A 17,100-nucleotide genomic window follows, 5' to 3' on the forward strand; every position below is an offset into this window, starting at 1 on the left:
TGACTTGAAAACCCATCAACGTCTGTCCCTTACGGGTTTCCAGTCATTCACTACCCATGCCAGGGTAAAGGAATTCCAGCAGGCATTTCTGTTAGAGATTTATTTTGTGAAAACGATACCATGTGGCGTTATCATTCCATTCTGATTGACTTATTCTCCCACGTTCCTGAAGATTGCTTTGCTCCGGTTCTACTGCATTTTGTGGGCAAAATCGTCTCCCGGCCTTGCTCCCTAGCTAGGATTCCTGGTGCCGCCAGAACCTACTCCTCCGGGAGCCGCACGCCGCCCCCGGCACGTCGCCCCGCCCACGGACCGCCCCCGGCGTGTGGCCCCGCCCACGGGCCGCTACTGGGAGCCGAGGAGCCGCTCCCCCGCGGCCGTGGGGCCGCCTAACTTTGGCTGCGGCGTTGCAATGGCTGGGGGTCGTGGGGTCCCCGGGCGCGCCCGTGACGAGCCTCCGGAGAGCTACCCGCAGCGGCAGGACCACGAGCTGCAGGCCTTGGAGGCCATCTACGGCGCCGACTTCCAGGACCTGCGGCCGGACGCGAGCGGACGGGTAGGAACGTGGCTCGTCGGGTCGGCGCTGGCTTGCGGCGGCCCAGCCTCCCTCGGCGCTACTTCCCCTGGCCGGGCCGGGCCTGAAAGAGCCGAGCCTCCCTCCCTCCCTCCCAGCCTCTGTAGATTTCTGCAGTCCTTGAATCCCTCGCGATTGCACCCACGCTCGCTTTTTGTACTTGCATCCGCATCCGCTCGGGGGTCTCCCGAACCCCCACCTGGGCGGAGTTCTCTCACAGTCTTTCCTCCAAGTCGGCTCCTTTCTCTTACCTCGCACTGCTTTTCTTTCCCCCTGGCACCCTATAACGTCCCTGCTTCCCTCCAGCGTTGCCCTTGCTCCCCAACCCAAAAGCCCTTGAATTTGATACAACAGCGCGTTCGTAAGGATCCATTGCAACTTGGTTGGGCTCTTGCACAGGCCTTACTGATGCCGTCCATCAGAATTCTCAAGTCGCACCCGTCCTTGTGTTCACAATTGTAAAGCGGGGAAACTCCACTTCACTCCCCAGGCATCCTCACTGTGTTTTCCAGTATGGAGGAACTTTCCTGTTATCTTAGCTGTAATGGAGAGGGAGTGTGCTGAGTAGGCTTTTTTAAGTGGCATTTGTTTTTTTGTTGTTGTTTTTTTAAAGATTTTATTGGGGAAGGGGAACAGGACTTTTTGGGGAATGTACTTCCAGTATGTACTTCCAGGACTTTTTTCCTAATCAAGTTGTTGTCCTTTCAGTCTTAGTTGTGGAGGGCGTAGCTCAGCTCCAGGTCCAGTTGCTGTTGCTAGTTGCAGATGGTGGAGCCCACTATCCCTTGCGGGAGTTGAACCGGCAACCTTGTGGTTGAGAGCCCACTGGCCCATGTGGGAATCGAACCAGCAGCCTTCGGAGTTAGGAGCATGAGCCACCGGGCTGGCCCAAGTGGCATTTGATTTTAAATATTATTTCCCTTTTTGTCTGAAAGTAAGTTAAGGCCCATTATAATCTGTTGATACTGACAGTTTTCCCCCCATCCTTGAAGAGTTATCTACCGAACTATTAGGTCTTTGGATGTTATCATTTAAAAGGTAGTTCTTCCTTCATCTGCCTTTAATTCTGATATTGCACAATCTTTTCGACACCTCCAGCATTTCAACAAATATGTATGCTCTCGGCTTTAGGCATTAGGAATACAGCGTAGGACAAAAGACGAAAACTCCTGCCCTCAGGGAGTTTACCTTTCTAGTGCTCAATTTCAAAAGTTATTTTAAACCTGAAATAGTAAAAATGTAAATATTCCCCAATGCTTCTAATAAAATAATAACATATTTTTTTTTATGATCTGGTGACTACTCCTAAACATTGAGAACCAGGAAGCAGGCCTATTAAGCAGCCAAAGTAGATGTTGCACCTGGACTCACTCACTGCGAAGCCAGCTAAGACTTCATTCAGAGCCAATTTATTTACTTTATACACGCTTAATTATCTAGTCCCAAGGCTGCAGAAAAACGGAAAGGAAAAAGGAGCTGCTGTAGGTAGGGATACCAGTACTCCCAGATTTTACAGCTGTTGACCTTTATAACAAGATAGACATGAAACAAAACCAAACAAAAACTATAGAAGGCAGGCAGAAGAATTCAAATAGTTGTCTGTGGTCCAGGATGTACAGGTCAATTAGCCTGAACAGTTTTATAGGACCCACAGGCAAATGGTCATAAGGATGAATCATAACGTAGTCATTCAACAAGTACTTATTATCTAGTATCGTCTGTTATTTGCAGTCTTTAGGAAAAGGTTATGCAGGTCTACAATCCTTTATCCAAAACCCTTGATACCTCTGATGAGTTTCAGAATTCAGAAGTGTTTGTGTTCATATTCGTGTTCATTTGCGCACATTCCATACCTTACCTAACACCTCCCTTGGTGTAGGAGGTGGGGGGTGGGGCAACATCCAAAATCAAACACGGCAACTAAACATGTAACCCAGATAAATAAAGAACTATTAATAGCCTCATGTCAGTTCAGGCCAAATGTGCTGCCAATAAATTCAGCTTAGAATTTATTGACCTGAATAAACTTAAGGTTTTTTAGAACTAAGTCTTTTAAACTTCTTTGGGGGTGCAGGAGGAATGTGATGTAGATTTCAGTTTAGTAGCATTTGTATATCATTTATAAATAACTAAACATTTTGGAAGTGAATGCAAAAAGTTATTTTATATACTAAAAAAGCTTGGACACCACTAATTTAAAATACAATTGACCCTAGAGTTATACATTTATTATTAATTATCTTGGCTAATTTTCCATGTCAGCGAAGGGTCTGTTCATTTATAATTTGATAGCTATTGCAAACTTCCTTTCCAAAGCTTGCTTCTGTTTCTGGGCCCACCAGTAGTATCTGAGAGTAGTTTTCCTACATCTTCACCAGCATTGTAGTCCTCAGACTTTTTCATCTTTGCCAGTAGATAAATGAAACATTTTTATTTCCTTAGTTTTAAATTTTGTAGGCCACCTTTGTTTGTAAGCCACGGATTTTTATTTTTCTATGGATTGTTTATGTGCTTTGGTACATTTTTTTCCACTGCACTACATATTATTCATTTGTCGGGCTATTTATAAGTTTAAGAAAATTTGCACTTTGGGTTATATATTGCAAATATTTTTCCCTAATTAACCATGTACATTTTGATATTTATGCAATTTTTTAAAACTTTAATATAGTCAAATGACTATATGATATATTTTATATATAATGTATGTATATTATATATATTTTGTTTGTTTTGTGGTCCCCATGGTTTGTTTTTCTAGAAAAGACACCTACTCCAATGTTACCAAAAAATTAATTCTTTGAGGTTTTCTTTTCATTCTTGCATGACTTTGTCTTAAAACTTTCATCAAATAAGTATAGAAAGAAGGGGGCGAGAGGATGGGCAAACTTTTTTTTAGTTTAAATAAATTGAATTTTAAAATCCTATAAAATCTAGAGAATGTTATCTCATTTCCATTTTCTGAGCTTTTGCTATCATCATTTTTAGTTTTGATATCTTCACAGGTCTAAAGCCAAAGCCTTGCCCAGATTACCCAGTTTGAACATATTACTTTATTTCTAGATTCGTTGTATTTTCACAGATTAGTTTCTTTCTCACAGAACTTACAGAATATGAGATCTAAAGCAAGTAAGAAACAAGAGGCCATGTTGAGCCAAGTCTTGCCATCAAAATTTAAGGAAGATATGATTAGCAGAATCCTAGGTAGCAATTCTAGGCCAAACACCTGAAAGTGGTTTCAGTTGTGTAATTTTTTTAAAAATGTGATTGTGGTAAAAAAACACAAACATAAAATTTACCACCTTAACCATTTTTAAGAGTACATTTCAGTAATGTTTAGTACTATATTGTATAACAAAAAATTGTGTTGGTTTTTTTAATTCATGTTCCAAACCTTATCATCACTCCCCTTCTTATCTTATAAACCTGTGAAGTCTAACCACAGGCTATAATTAACCCTATGTTTCAGCCTGGGAACCAAAAGATTTGCTGCTGTGTGGAATGGCTGATAAAATTCTGTTTTTAATAGTCTTATCCTTCACCCTAGTACTTTTTAACAGAAATAGACGCATTCTTTTTTTTTCTTGCAAAGATTTTATTGAGGAAGGGGAACAGGACTTTATTGGGGAACAGTGTGTACTTCCAGGACTTTTCCTAATCAAGATGTTGTCCTTTCTTGATGGTGGGCAGGGGGGCGCAGCCCACCATCCCTTGCAGGAGTGGAACAGGCAACATTGTTGTTGAGAGCCGGCTACAACCAACTGAGCCATTTAGCCAGCTGGGAGCTGAGTGGCAGCCCATTGACTTCATTCTAGTTGCAGAGGGCCAGCGAGGATTGTAGTTGCGGAGGGTGCAGCTCACTTGCCCATGTGGGAATCTAACCAGCAGCCCCATTGCCCAGAACTCAGCTCTAACCAACTGAGCCACCCGTCTGCCCCTAGACACATTCTTAAACCAGTTGATTTGTTGGTCCTGAGTGTTAGGAAATGTCTGAAGAAAGCACATGCGTGCTGAGCTACAGGGATTGTGACAGCATTGGCTCCTTCAGGCGGTATGCATTGTGCCAAGCAAGAGGGTCCCCAAGGCCAGTAGGGGTAATTTAAGATCCTTGGGGTTTCTTGAAGAGCTAAATTTTTTTATTTTTATTTTTTGGATGAGTTCCAAGTGAGCATTACATGTCTCCTGTTTCCGGACTGAGTTTATATCATTCTTTCACTTTTTATATACTTGAGGATTTGTTGGACTATTTTCTAACAGTTTAAGAGAGTGCCAGCTTCATGCTCCCATTAAGAAGCAAATTGAACTCATATCTTATTGTAGCAATGGACTTTTCTCCATTACTACTTTTTATGCTGCTTTTATGTCACTTGCATTTTCAGTCTTCAAAACATTTTTTTTCCTTATGTAGGATTTTGCATATTTTGTAGCTGATACAGTCTGCATTGTGTTTTCCGTTCCTTTAGTGCTCTCAAAAATTTTTGGTTACCCCTTATTTTGTGTTTATTTGAGTGCAAATATTCCAGGAATTCATTATTTCCTGATGCAGGTTAAGTCAAAGATTTTATCAACACTGAGTTCTAATGACCATTTGTCTTCTAAATGCATCCCTACCCCACTCCCCAATACATTTTGGTTGTTAAAATGTTTTTAATCAAGTTATGTTCAGCTCCAGGAGTCCTTGAATACCCTAATATGAGCTAATGCTCGGTATTCTAAATATGTTTTGCATAAAAGCTCTTCATATGTTGGGGAGCTCTCAGTTTGCTTGAGAAAAACCTGGCTGTTCCACTGTCCTTAATATGCCCTTCGTGATCCAAAATGGCTGCCTGAACTCCAACCATCACATCTGCATTCCAGCCAATTGGAAAGAGAAAGGGATGATGAAGTTGCATATGTTAGTTCTTTCATCTTATTGTCCAGGAATTAATTTAGTGGCCACACTTAGCTGCAAAGGAGTCTGGGAAATGTTCCAGCTAAAAAATCAGGGGTCCTATTGTTAAGAAATAAGGGGAGAACGGCTATTGTGGAACCATTAATAGGCTCTGCTGAGAAATACCCTAAAGTTTATGCCTTCGGGAGATGAATATAACTCTGGTCCAGTAAAACTGTCAACCAAAGATAAAGTCCTTCAAAGTAGCCAGTCACCTGGTAGCTTCAGTGTCCTCTTTTTTGGGTTAGCTTCACTTGGTACTCGATCTGGACAAATTGTGACGTTTTTGTCCAATCGTAGCTTATTCCTCAGTGGCCTTAGGTCTGTTCCTTCATCCAAGCCACCATCACTGGACTCCTGTGCCTCTTAAAGCTGAAACCTTTATGCCTTCAGGAGTCTCTTCACTTTGCATCCAAACTCTTTCCTCTTCCCTCGAAGTTGGATGGGGCATTATGTTGGCTCACCACCATTATCTGCTATCCTGCTGGTGTGAAAGTAACTGGAACACTAGGCCTGTATGGTTATATAGCTGGTCCAACCCAGGAGTGTTTACAGGATCCTAACTACTTTTTCGGGCCCCAGTGTTCTACATACAGTGTTCTCCTTAGTGGTCCCAGGGCCTGGGCAAGAGAGGCCTCCTTCCCAGAGGCTTGCCAGCAATCCTTAACTAGATTTGTTATGCTTTATGAAGCATTCCCTTTAGTAAAGACTATCTTCAAAATGTGTAGTTCCCCCAATAGGCCTCTGTTTGCTGAAGCTCACTTCCTGTTCCAATGACTCTGGGCATAATGTGAAGGCCTCTCTATCATTTCTGGAGAAGGGTAGTTACATTCAGATATACTCTTCACTTCCTACATAAAGACAAAAGACAGTGTTAAACCAGAGTTGTTACCTTACACATGCAGAGATAACTCACTTCCTGTGGTATCTCTCGTCTGTATGTTGCAAGTTCAGTTCTCTACTGGGCCCAAGGAAGTCCTATCCTTTGGTTTGCATTCGTAGTTTCCACTTACACAACTTGCTGATAATTACAGTTCTACTTATATTTACATGATTCTTGCTCCTTCCAACTACAGAGGGTTACTCAAATTTTGTTGCTTCAAAAATGGAAGATCTGTTGTTAATTCCTAGGTTGTATGCTTGCATTTTAACGTCTTGACTTAACCTCTTTCACACTGGGCTTGTTGGGTCTTGAATATTTTACTCTAAGACCATCTGTATGGCATTTCCCCTTGTTTTCTTACCTTCTTATTTCTTTTACCTTTTTTTTTTTTACTGTGATGCTGACACTCACACTCACCCTAACGTTGACCGTGACCCTTGCCCTGAGTTCTATGCAAACACTACCTAGACCCTGATCCTCGTCAAGACCTTGACACTTGTCCCAGCATCCCCTGAACCTGACTCAAATCTCATTGAGTTCATAGTCCTTTTCATATGCCTCTTGATCCTGATCATCACCATGACCCTGAAATAGATGCTAAACCTCGTTCTCAACCTTACCCTTACTTATGCTGTTACCCTGACCCTGACGCTCACTATCGTGTTTCCCCGAAAATAAGACCCAGCTGGACCATCAGCTCTAATGCGTCTTTTGGAGCAAAAATTAATACAAGACCCAGTCTTGTATTATATTATACTATATCATATCATATCATATCATATCATATCATATATTCCCAGTCTTATATTATAGTAAAATAAGACCGTATCTTACATTAATTTTTGCTCCAAAAGACACATTACAGCTGATGGTCCAGCTAGGTCTTATTTTCAGGGAAATACAGTAGGATACGCTTTGTGACCCTGAACCTGACCATGACTCTGACACTTACTTTTTCCCAAACCTTTCACTGAACCTTGAACCTATACATATCCTGAACCTGATCTGCAACCTTGACCAGACTTTCACCTAAGCCTGAACCTGACATTAAGCCTCATTCTCTACTCCACCCCTTACTTGATGCTCGCTTTAATTCTGATGCTCATTGTCACTTTTACCATGGACCCCCGACATTAACCCTCAACCTGACTGTCACACTGATCATCACCCTTTCACCCTGAACCATAGACCCTGTTTCCCTGAAAATAAGACGTAGCTGGACCATCAGCTCGAATGCATCTTTTGGAGCAAAAATTAATATAAGAGCTGGCATTATATTACATCACATCACATCACATCACATCACATCACATCAATCACATCACATCAATCACATCACATCACATTAATCACATCACATCACATCACATCCATCACATCACATCACATCAATCACATCACATCACATCACATCCATCACATCACATCACATCAATCACATCACATCACATCCATCACATCACATCACATCACATCCATCACATCACATCACATCAATCACATCACATCATATCACATCCATCACATCACATCATATCACATCAATCACATCACATCACATCAATCACATCACATCCATCACATCACATCAATCACATCACATCAATCACATCACATCACATCACATCACATCAATCACATCACATCAATCACATCACATCACATCACATCACATCAATCACATCACATCAATCACATCACATCAATCACATCACATCACATCACATCACATCACATCACATCAATCACATCACATCACACCACATCCATCACATCACATCAATCACATCACATCAATCACATCACATCAATCACATCACATCACATCACATCCATCACATCACATCAATCACATCACATCACATCACATCACATCAATCACATCCATCACATCACATCAATCACATCACATCACATCACATCAATCACATCACATCACACCACATCACATCACATCACATCACATCACATCACATCAATCACATCACATCAATCACATCACATCACATCAATCACATCACATCACATCACATCACATCACATCACATCAATCACATCACATCACACCACATCCATCACATCACATCAATCACATCACATCACATCACATCAATCACATCACATCACATCACATCCATCACATCACATCAATCACATCACATCACATCACATCAATCACATTCATCACATCACATCAATCACATCACATCACATCACATCACATCAATCACATCACATCACACCACATCACATCCGGCCTTATGTTACAGTAAAATAACACTGGGTCTTATATAATTTTGCCTCCAAAAGAAGCATCAGAGCTGATTGTCTGGCTAGGCCTTCTTTTCGGGAAAACGCTGTACTCATCCTCACCTTGATTCTGATTTTCACTTTCTTGCTGACATTGGGCCCAACCCATAATCCTTAACCTGACTCTGGCCATGGTGCTCATTCTGACAATGACCCCGAGCCTCACTTAGACGTGCTAATTCTCACGCTCACTCTGACTTTGACTATCACACTGAACTTGTGCTTAACTATGACCTGCACACTCACACTAATCTACTAATCTTTTTCTTTTTTTTCAGTTTCAGGTGTACAAAACAATGTAATAGTTAGACATTTACACTCCTCACAAAGTGATAACCCTCTTCCCCCAGTCTACTACCCCTCTCATATCACATATAGCTGTTGCAATTCCATTGGCTCTATTCCCTATGCTGTACTCCATATCCCATGACCATATATATACATATATATGGTCATATATGGACCATATATATATATACACATATATACGTACATATATATGTATATATATATATATATATGTTTAATTATAGTTGACATTCAATATCATTCAGCTTCTGCATCAGGTGTACAGCGCAGTGGTCAGGCATCTACACCGTCCATGAAGTAGTCTCCCTAATAAGATAAGTGTCCATCGGACACCCCACAAAATCTTTACAACATTATTGATTATATTCCCCAGACTGTATTTCATATCCCCATGGCTGTATTGTGATTACTAATTTGTACTTTAATCCCTTTACCTTCTCCCCCATCCTCACCCCCCTCCCATCTAGCAACCCTCAGTTTTTTTCCCTATATCTCTGAGTCTGTTTTGTTGGTTTGTTTATTCTATTCTTTAGGTTCCACATATAAGTGAGATCATATGGTATTTGTCTTTCTCCATCTGACTTATTTCACTTAGCATAATATTCTCTAGGTCCATCCATGTCGTTGCAAATGGTAAGATTTCATTCTTCTTTATGGTCAATCTTTTGCCTCTTTCAAGCTGTCAGTCCATATGGATTTAGAGCAGTATTCTCATTAGTTCTGAAATGAAGTTTTCACTGGTCAACAGTCAAATGAGAAAATGAAAGGCAGAATGATGTATAAGCGAAGACCTATTAGCATAAGATAAATTTACCCTTCTTAGGATAAGACTGAGCTCTGTTTTTGTCCTTCCTCCTACTTCTGGTACTAAAATATTCTATATCTTCAAAAGTGATATATACAGTAAACAGGAAGCACAAAAGTATTTCCTGGACAAATTTAAGTTGGTGATCATAATGTCTCTCTAAAATGTGTGGCCTGTGAGATGATCAACAGAAGAAAAGCACACAGATTTTTACACATACATGGGAAGCCCCATAGGAAAATGAAGACCCAAAGATGTAGCTAGGCCAAAAGTGTTGATATAGTGTGTTGAACAGAGAGAGGCAATTGTGCGAAACTAATTAAAATATATGGGGAGACTAAAGGAAAATGAGTTATTGTAACAAGGTCTGTTTGTACAGAATTCTCCCGGCCTCAAATCCCGGTCTCTGGTAAAAAGAATGTTTCTTTCTTCTTGGCATAGGAGGGCGTCTTTCACATGGGAGCTTCCTCTTCTGCTTTCAAGGAAGCAAAGAGGAAGTCAGAGTGCCCTTCTTGTACCTGCTGTTTTCAAGTAGGTAGCTCAAAATAATCCTTACACCAAAGTGGCATATTTTGGGATGGCCTATTCTGTCACCCTTCAAGGATATAACATCATCTATTCAGTAGCACTTTCTAAACTTGTTCTTCCATATGTATTGTTTGTTTTCCCCCACCAGAGCTGAAGTTACGTGACAGCTGGAAGCACATCTGTTTTCTCACCTGTGTGCAATAATAGCATTTGACCGAGTCAGGCAGGGGTCAACAAGTGTGGCTGACAACACGTTGTGAGTGAATGAGTGGCTGGAAGGCCTTGAGGATCACGGATATTTGTCCCTCCCCAGGACCACATTCACAGCGTCATGCTTCCCTGCAGCTTTACCACAGCTTTCATCAAGGATCATTATAAAGCCATAAAAAAACTGAGCTTACGTATTTTATACACATAGTTAGTGAGAACTTTGTTATAGAATTCAGGGTACCACACGTGAGGTTCTGGTTATAAATTTCTGCTAGAGTTTAGTATTGCTAAGTACTTTGTTGTCCCTAAAAGAATTTTTGTGCTTTCTCTTCTGTGAAATAATGTCACATTTTTTTGTTTTGTGCCCTGGCTGCCTGAACATTCTGAGACAAAGTTAAGGCAACAACTCAATCACAGCAAGTCAGGATTGGGCCTAACGAGAGAGGGCTGATACAGAGACAGAGGTTTGGGAGTCAAAGTTGGATTTGAATTCTAGCCTTATCACTATATCTCTGTGGACAGAAAACTGAAACTGAGCCTGAGCTGCTTCCTCTGTAAAACGGAGACAGCACCTACCTTGCAGAGTTGGTATAATGCCTGGATCCTGAGTAGCTGTTTCTTTCCTTTTCTCATGGTTTACATGGATAATAACCGCCTCGAATCTTTTCTTGGAAAAAAGTGTATTTAATACATTAAAAGGCAATAGAGTGTTTAGTTATATGGTGAAAAGCAGTTGATTGAAAGCATATATAAATTTAGAAGAGCTGTGAGGTTTCCATGTCAAGGTTTTCACTTGTTACTATCTCAGTATTCAACTCTCCCGTGAAGTATCCCCCGCTTAGGAGGCTTTCCCTGACCCACCTGTCTGAAGACCTTCTCCCCGCCACTGTGTCCTATGTCTCTGTCCTGTTTTCTTTATAGCACTCACCACTATTTGAAAGTATTCATTTGTCTTCTAGTTTTTATCAGCTAGTTGGACCCACGTATGTCTAAAGTGACCCCTGTCCTGCCAACCTCTAGGACAGCACCCGCACGTAATCGGCACTCAGCAACATTTGAAGGAATAGAAGCCACATAGAACATTGTGCTTCACTTCTTAGATGACTTTGAAAAGGAAAGTGCACTCTTTGGCACATGGCACAGGTGTTGTTTTTAAACCGCTTTTGGAAAATATGACCGAATTGCTCTATCAGATATAATTACATGTATTATTTGAAAAGGAGAACTTTTGAGCTAAGGTGATCATTATCTTAATCATTAATGATTGGCTCTCAGGATAAAAAATAATAATTTCTTTTTCTTTTCCTCTTTTAGGTCAAAGGACCCCCTGAAATCAATTTAGTTCTGTACCCTCAGGGCCTGACTGGTGAAGAAGTATACGTGAAAGTGGACTTAAGGGTAAAATGCCCACCAACCTATCCAGATGTGTGAGTACACTTATAAATAGCTGTGATGTGATTTCAGTTCTCTGTTTCAACAACATAGAAACAGGTTGAAATTAATGGTATTCTCTTCTTCCTGCCCCCATTCCATTTAAAATTTCATTTCCTGTTGCCCATATTTCATCAAAACTATATCAGCAATAGACATTTTCATAAAACCTATCTCATGTTAAGTCTGCTTCTAGTTGTAAAGTATACTAATATTTGCTCCATGACTAATTGCTGTTTCTGAGGTGTTAACTTCAGTTTGTTTAATTATTCATAAACTGAGAAGAGAAACAATCTAGAAGGAAGTGATAAAGGCATGGTAACTTGTGCTTAGTTTTAAAGTATGATCAGCATTAGCACCTGGAGTAGCTTTCTGGGCCGAATGGGACTTTACTCCCTAGATTAAAGGAGGATTTAGAGTTGCCCTGTTTCTGGGGGACGCTGAAGTATCATATATATTCCATGTAATCTTTCCCCAGAGATTCCACAGGGAAAGGCAGATTGGCCTGGATCTCATGTTTTATGGTTTGAACTTACCATGCAGGGAACCAGTGAAGGAAAGTGATACATATTAATAAAAAGAAGTACTGCCTTACACAGGGTGGTAAACGTATAGAATTTGTTATCCTAAGAGGTGATGGAGGATGTGAAAATACATATAGGTCAGGGCAAGCTTTTCAAAGTCAATAACCCTCTTTTGTCTCCAATACTGTGCCCAGAGTAGATGTAGTAGGCACGCAGCAAGTTAATGAATTGATTAAAGGGTAAATTAAATTTATGAAAGAAAAATAAGACAGTGCTTCTCTAGGTTTTATTTTTCCTGGCTATATTCTCTCAGATTTCCGTCTATCCAGGTAGATAATGATTGTAGCAATCTATTATAACTGAAGCCTTGAGAGCACTCAGAGATACTGAATAGTAAAGGCTGTGCTAAGTTAAATACCATGAATTACTCAGAAATGCTTGGTAGGAAGTAGAGAATCATCTTCTCTTCAGTAAAATCAAATAAAGCCTATTTAACCTCAGTGAATTGTTATTGGATGTCTATTGGTTGGGAACCAAAGGAAACCTGAAGGCTGGCTGTGTACTTTTCTTGAGTAGACAGTGTTGAGTCTTAGTTGTGCTCTGAAAGGATGAAGAGGAGTGTGAGTTAGGCATCTGCGGAACAGGCAGAGTTTGCAGAGCATGCAGGACTAGATTACTGCATGAGTCAGTGAGCATTTTTCCCCCTTGTTTACAATCACTGGGAGTGACGGGATGCAGCATGTTCTGGGAATACTAGATGGATCATCGTGACTCTGTGTGGCCCTAATTATTGTCCTGGTTTATGCTAGAGCACGTGAACTAGAACAGAGCACTTGGCCTCTTGCAGGTGAGCTATTAGAGCTGGGTGAATTGATACCAGGGGCAAGCCAGGGTCGAACCTGACCATAAAAGTGTCTGCATGGTTAAGTTACACACAGAGCTGGAGTGATTTTTTTTTTTTAAGGCAATAAAATAGTAGTTGATGTGGATCGAGCGCCAGTAAGCCTGGTTCTCTCGGGGAGCAGGACACCTGACAGCCCACACTGACGACTGGCCACAGGCGACGCCCTGACAAGCACTGTGTCAGAGTTGCTGAGGTGTAGATGAAATCCCTTGGAGGAGAAGGGAAGTGTTGCTGGGCGTATAGAGAGGTTCGCAAATTTGGCCTGTATGAAATCCCCGACCTAGTGCTTGGAACTTAGCAAATAGTAATGCAAACAAGCTACATTTTCGGGAGTAACTCCTTTCTGGTGTTGTTTCTTTTCCAGAGTCCCTGAAATAGAGTTAAAGAATGCCAAGGGTCTGTCAAATGAAAGTGTTAATTTGTTAAAACTCTGCCTGGAAGAAGTGGCCAAAAAACATTGTGGAGAGGTGAGATTTGTTTAGCTGAAATTATGAAAACTGGAACTATATTATAATTACAGTAAAAATGTCATCATGTTTACCAGTGCATGCCTTCCTGGCTTTTCTTTGGCTTAAAGGTTTTTCCATTGTACATCAAATCCAATTTTGACTATAAGGTTTTGTTTCGTATTGATACCTATAAAGTGAAACATTGCTGTTTGTATTTCTGTAATGTATAATATGTATGAATGACAAATTGTGGAGTATAGATGGTATTATTGATGCTAACGAATTTTTCAGAAAACGGTCTCTATGAACCTGGCCATACTTTTTATGTCCTTTCGACCTGGCATCATGACCTGATCTTGATTTGAACCTTTCTGTTGGAAAATGTTTACAGAGAAGTGATTTCTGACCAAACTTTGTCACTTCTCTTTCCCCATCAGAACTAATTATTTTCCTTGTCAGTAATTAGTGACATACTGTAACCCTTCAATGTCTCTTCTCTACTCGAGCATTTCCACTTCGTTTAGTACTAACGCTCTTTCTTAGTCCTCTGCACATCAGCATCTGCATGAGTTCTCCCGTGGGTGGCACGACTCTCTGGAGGGCTAGCTGGGTGACTTGTTAGGGCTGAGTGTTATTACTGTGTGTTGATGAGGACAGACCAATCCCCTCAACGTACAATCCTCACTTTGTGTAAAATCGGTGGTTTTGCCTAGGCAGCTCCTGTTGAACTGTCCCATCCTGGAAAAACTGAGAAGAGTTAAATAAGGACTGGCCCTCGGCCTCTGTTTCTGTTTCAGACCTCTAGTCAAGAGCCTGCACAGTTTTTCACTTGCATTCTATAACACAGTGAGTCACAGCGTGACCTCACAGTGTGAGGAGCTTTTGGGCTATAAAAGTTTTGCCCACTTAAGTTGCTGTTTCCACAAACTGTAGTGATTGTGGAGGAACAGAAAGTGTTTGTAGAACAGCTCAGACAAAAACAATAGGCGTTGAGAATTATTCCAAAGTTCTTTCTAGTGTAAGGGGACTCTAATTTCTAACTGAAAAATAATATGAAGTTCTATTGAAAATTCAGCTACAGAATCCTCTGGTTTCTTGAATTCATGACCTAAAGAGTTTTTTTGAAAACATTTTTTTGACTGTTTTTTTTAAATACAGTATTATTAACTGTAATCACTATGTTGTACATTAGATCCTCAAAACGTATTCATCTTATAACTGGAAGTTTGTACCCTTTGACCAACATCTGTCTTATTCCCCCACCCCAACCCCTGGCAATCACCATTCTAGTCTGTTTCTATGAGTTCCGCATTTTTAGATTCCACATGTAAGTGCTATCTCATAAGGTGGTTTTCCTTCTCTGACTTAGTTCATTTAGCACAATGCCCTCACGGTGCAGCAGGATGTCCTTCCTTATGGCTAAATAGTATTCCATTGAGTATATTTTCCACATCTTTTTCATTCATTCATCTATTGACACGTAGCTTGTTTTTATGTCTTGGCTATTGAAATAAAGCTGTGATAACTTGGGAGTGCAAATATCTCTTCAAGATCCTGTTTTCCTTTGAATATATACCTAGAAGTGGGATTGCTGGATGATGTGGTAGTTCTATTTTTAATTTTTTGAATAACCTCCATACTGCTTTCGATGGTAGCTTCACCGATTTACATTCCCACCCACAGTGCACGAGGGTTCCCTTTTCTCCACATCCTCAACACTTGTTATTTCTTTTTTTTATCTTTTTGATAATAGCCATTCTAGCACGTGTGAGGTGATAATCTCACTGTGGTTTTGATTTGCATTTCCATGATGATTAGTGATGTTTGACTACCTTTTCATGTACCTATTGGCCATTTGTATGTCATCTTTGGAAAAATGTCTATTGACTTCTTCTCTGCCCATTTTTCAGTTGGATTGTTTGATTTTTTGCTATTGAGTTATATGAGTTCTTTATATATAGTATCAGATAATATGATTTGTAGATATTCTCTCCCATGCTATAGGTTGCCTTTTAATTTTGTTGGTGATGCTTTTTAATTTGATTTAGTCCCATTTGTTTATTTTTGCTTTTGTTGCCCTTTTTTCCTTTATTTTAAATTACACTTTTTATATTGAGATAATTATAGATTCTCATGCCATTGTAAGGAATAATACTGAGAGATCACATATACCATTTATTCAGTTTGCCCCAGTGGTAACATTATACAAAATTGTAGTACAGTATCATAAGCAGGATATTGATATTGATACAGTCAGATACAGAAGAGGTCCATCACCACAGAATCCCTCGTGTCGCCCTTTGATAGCCGACTCCTTACACCTACCTCCCCCTCTCCCTGACACCTGAAATCATTAATTGTTCTCCATTTCTATAGTTTTATCATTTCAAGGAAATTATATAAGTAGAATTATACAATATGTAACCTTTAGAATTGGCTTTGTTTGAACTCAGCATAATTCTCTGGAGATTTATGCAGATTGTTGCATGTATCAATATTTCTTAGTCTTTATTCCTGAGTACTATTCTATGGTATAGTATGGTATTTCGTGGTACCACAATTTGTTTACCATCTACCAGGTGAAAGACATCTGGTTTGTTTCCAGTTTGGAGCTATTAAAAATAAAGCTGCTATAGATAGGGTGGGTTGACTGTGTTGGATACTGACCTTTGCTGTTCATGGTGGCTGCGGGTCCGGTTCAGATTGGTGTCCCAGACAGTTATTTGTTTCATCCTCATCTTCCTGTTCCTCTTCCTGTTAGTAGTCACTTCCGTGACGAAAGATAACTGTGTCCCAGTTATCTTTTTAAAAGACTTAAACAAGAATTCTTATATTTACTCAGATAGTTAACATTTGCAGTGCTCTTCAATCCTTTATGTAAATCTATATTTCCATCTGGTATGTTTTTTTCCTGCTTCAATTACAATTGACCCTTGAACAATGTAACGGTTAGGGGAGCATATAACTTAAGTCGGAGGATTCCCAGCCATGGAGTTGACCGTTGAACAAAATGGGTTTGTACTATGTAGATCCATTGGGAAAAACACACATATAAGTGAACCTGGGCACTTCAAACCCATGTTGTTCAAGGGTCAACTGAACTTCCATTAATGTTTCTTTTTGTTGTGGGTCTGCTGGTGATGAATTCTCTCGGTTTTTGAATGTTTCAGGTATTTAGTCTTTGTTTCTTGAAAGATATTTCTTGCTGGGTATAGAATTCTAGGTTGACAAAAGATGTTGCTT

General features: G+C 40.2%; 1 protein-coding gene across 3 annotated transcripts in view; it reads left to right on the forward strand.

Moving 5' to 3' along the window:
• The first annotated feature begins 339 nt into the window (after positions 1-339).
• Positions 340-17,100, forward strand: part of EIF2AK4 (eukaryotic translation initiation factor 2 alpha kinase 4) — an 87,326-nt gene continuing 70,565 nt past the window's right edge. For all 3 annotated transcript variants that reach the window (XR_013993324.1, XM_081048150.1, XM_081048151.1), the window contains exons 1-3: positions 340-556; positions 11,864-11,976; positions 13,773-13,875. Coding sequence is in view for 2 of the 3 variants with exons in the window: in XM_081048150.1 (XP_080904276.1) it covers positions 413-556; positions 11,864-11,976; positions 13,773-13,875 (360 nt within the window). In the remaining variant the exon portion in view is untranslated. The remainder of the gene's footprint in view (positions 557-11,863; positions 11,977-13,772; positions 13,876-17,100) is intronic.

This window comes from Rhinolophus hipposideros, assembly GCF_964194185.1.
Source record: "Rhinolophus hipposideros genome assembly, chromosome: 5".
Classification (NCBI taxonomy): domain Eukaryota; kingdom Metazoa; phylum Chordata; class Mammalia; order Chiroptera; family Rhinolophidae; genus Rhinolophus; species Rhinolophus hipposideros.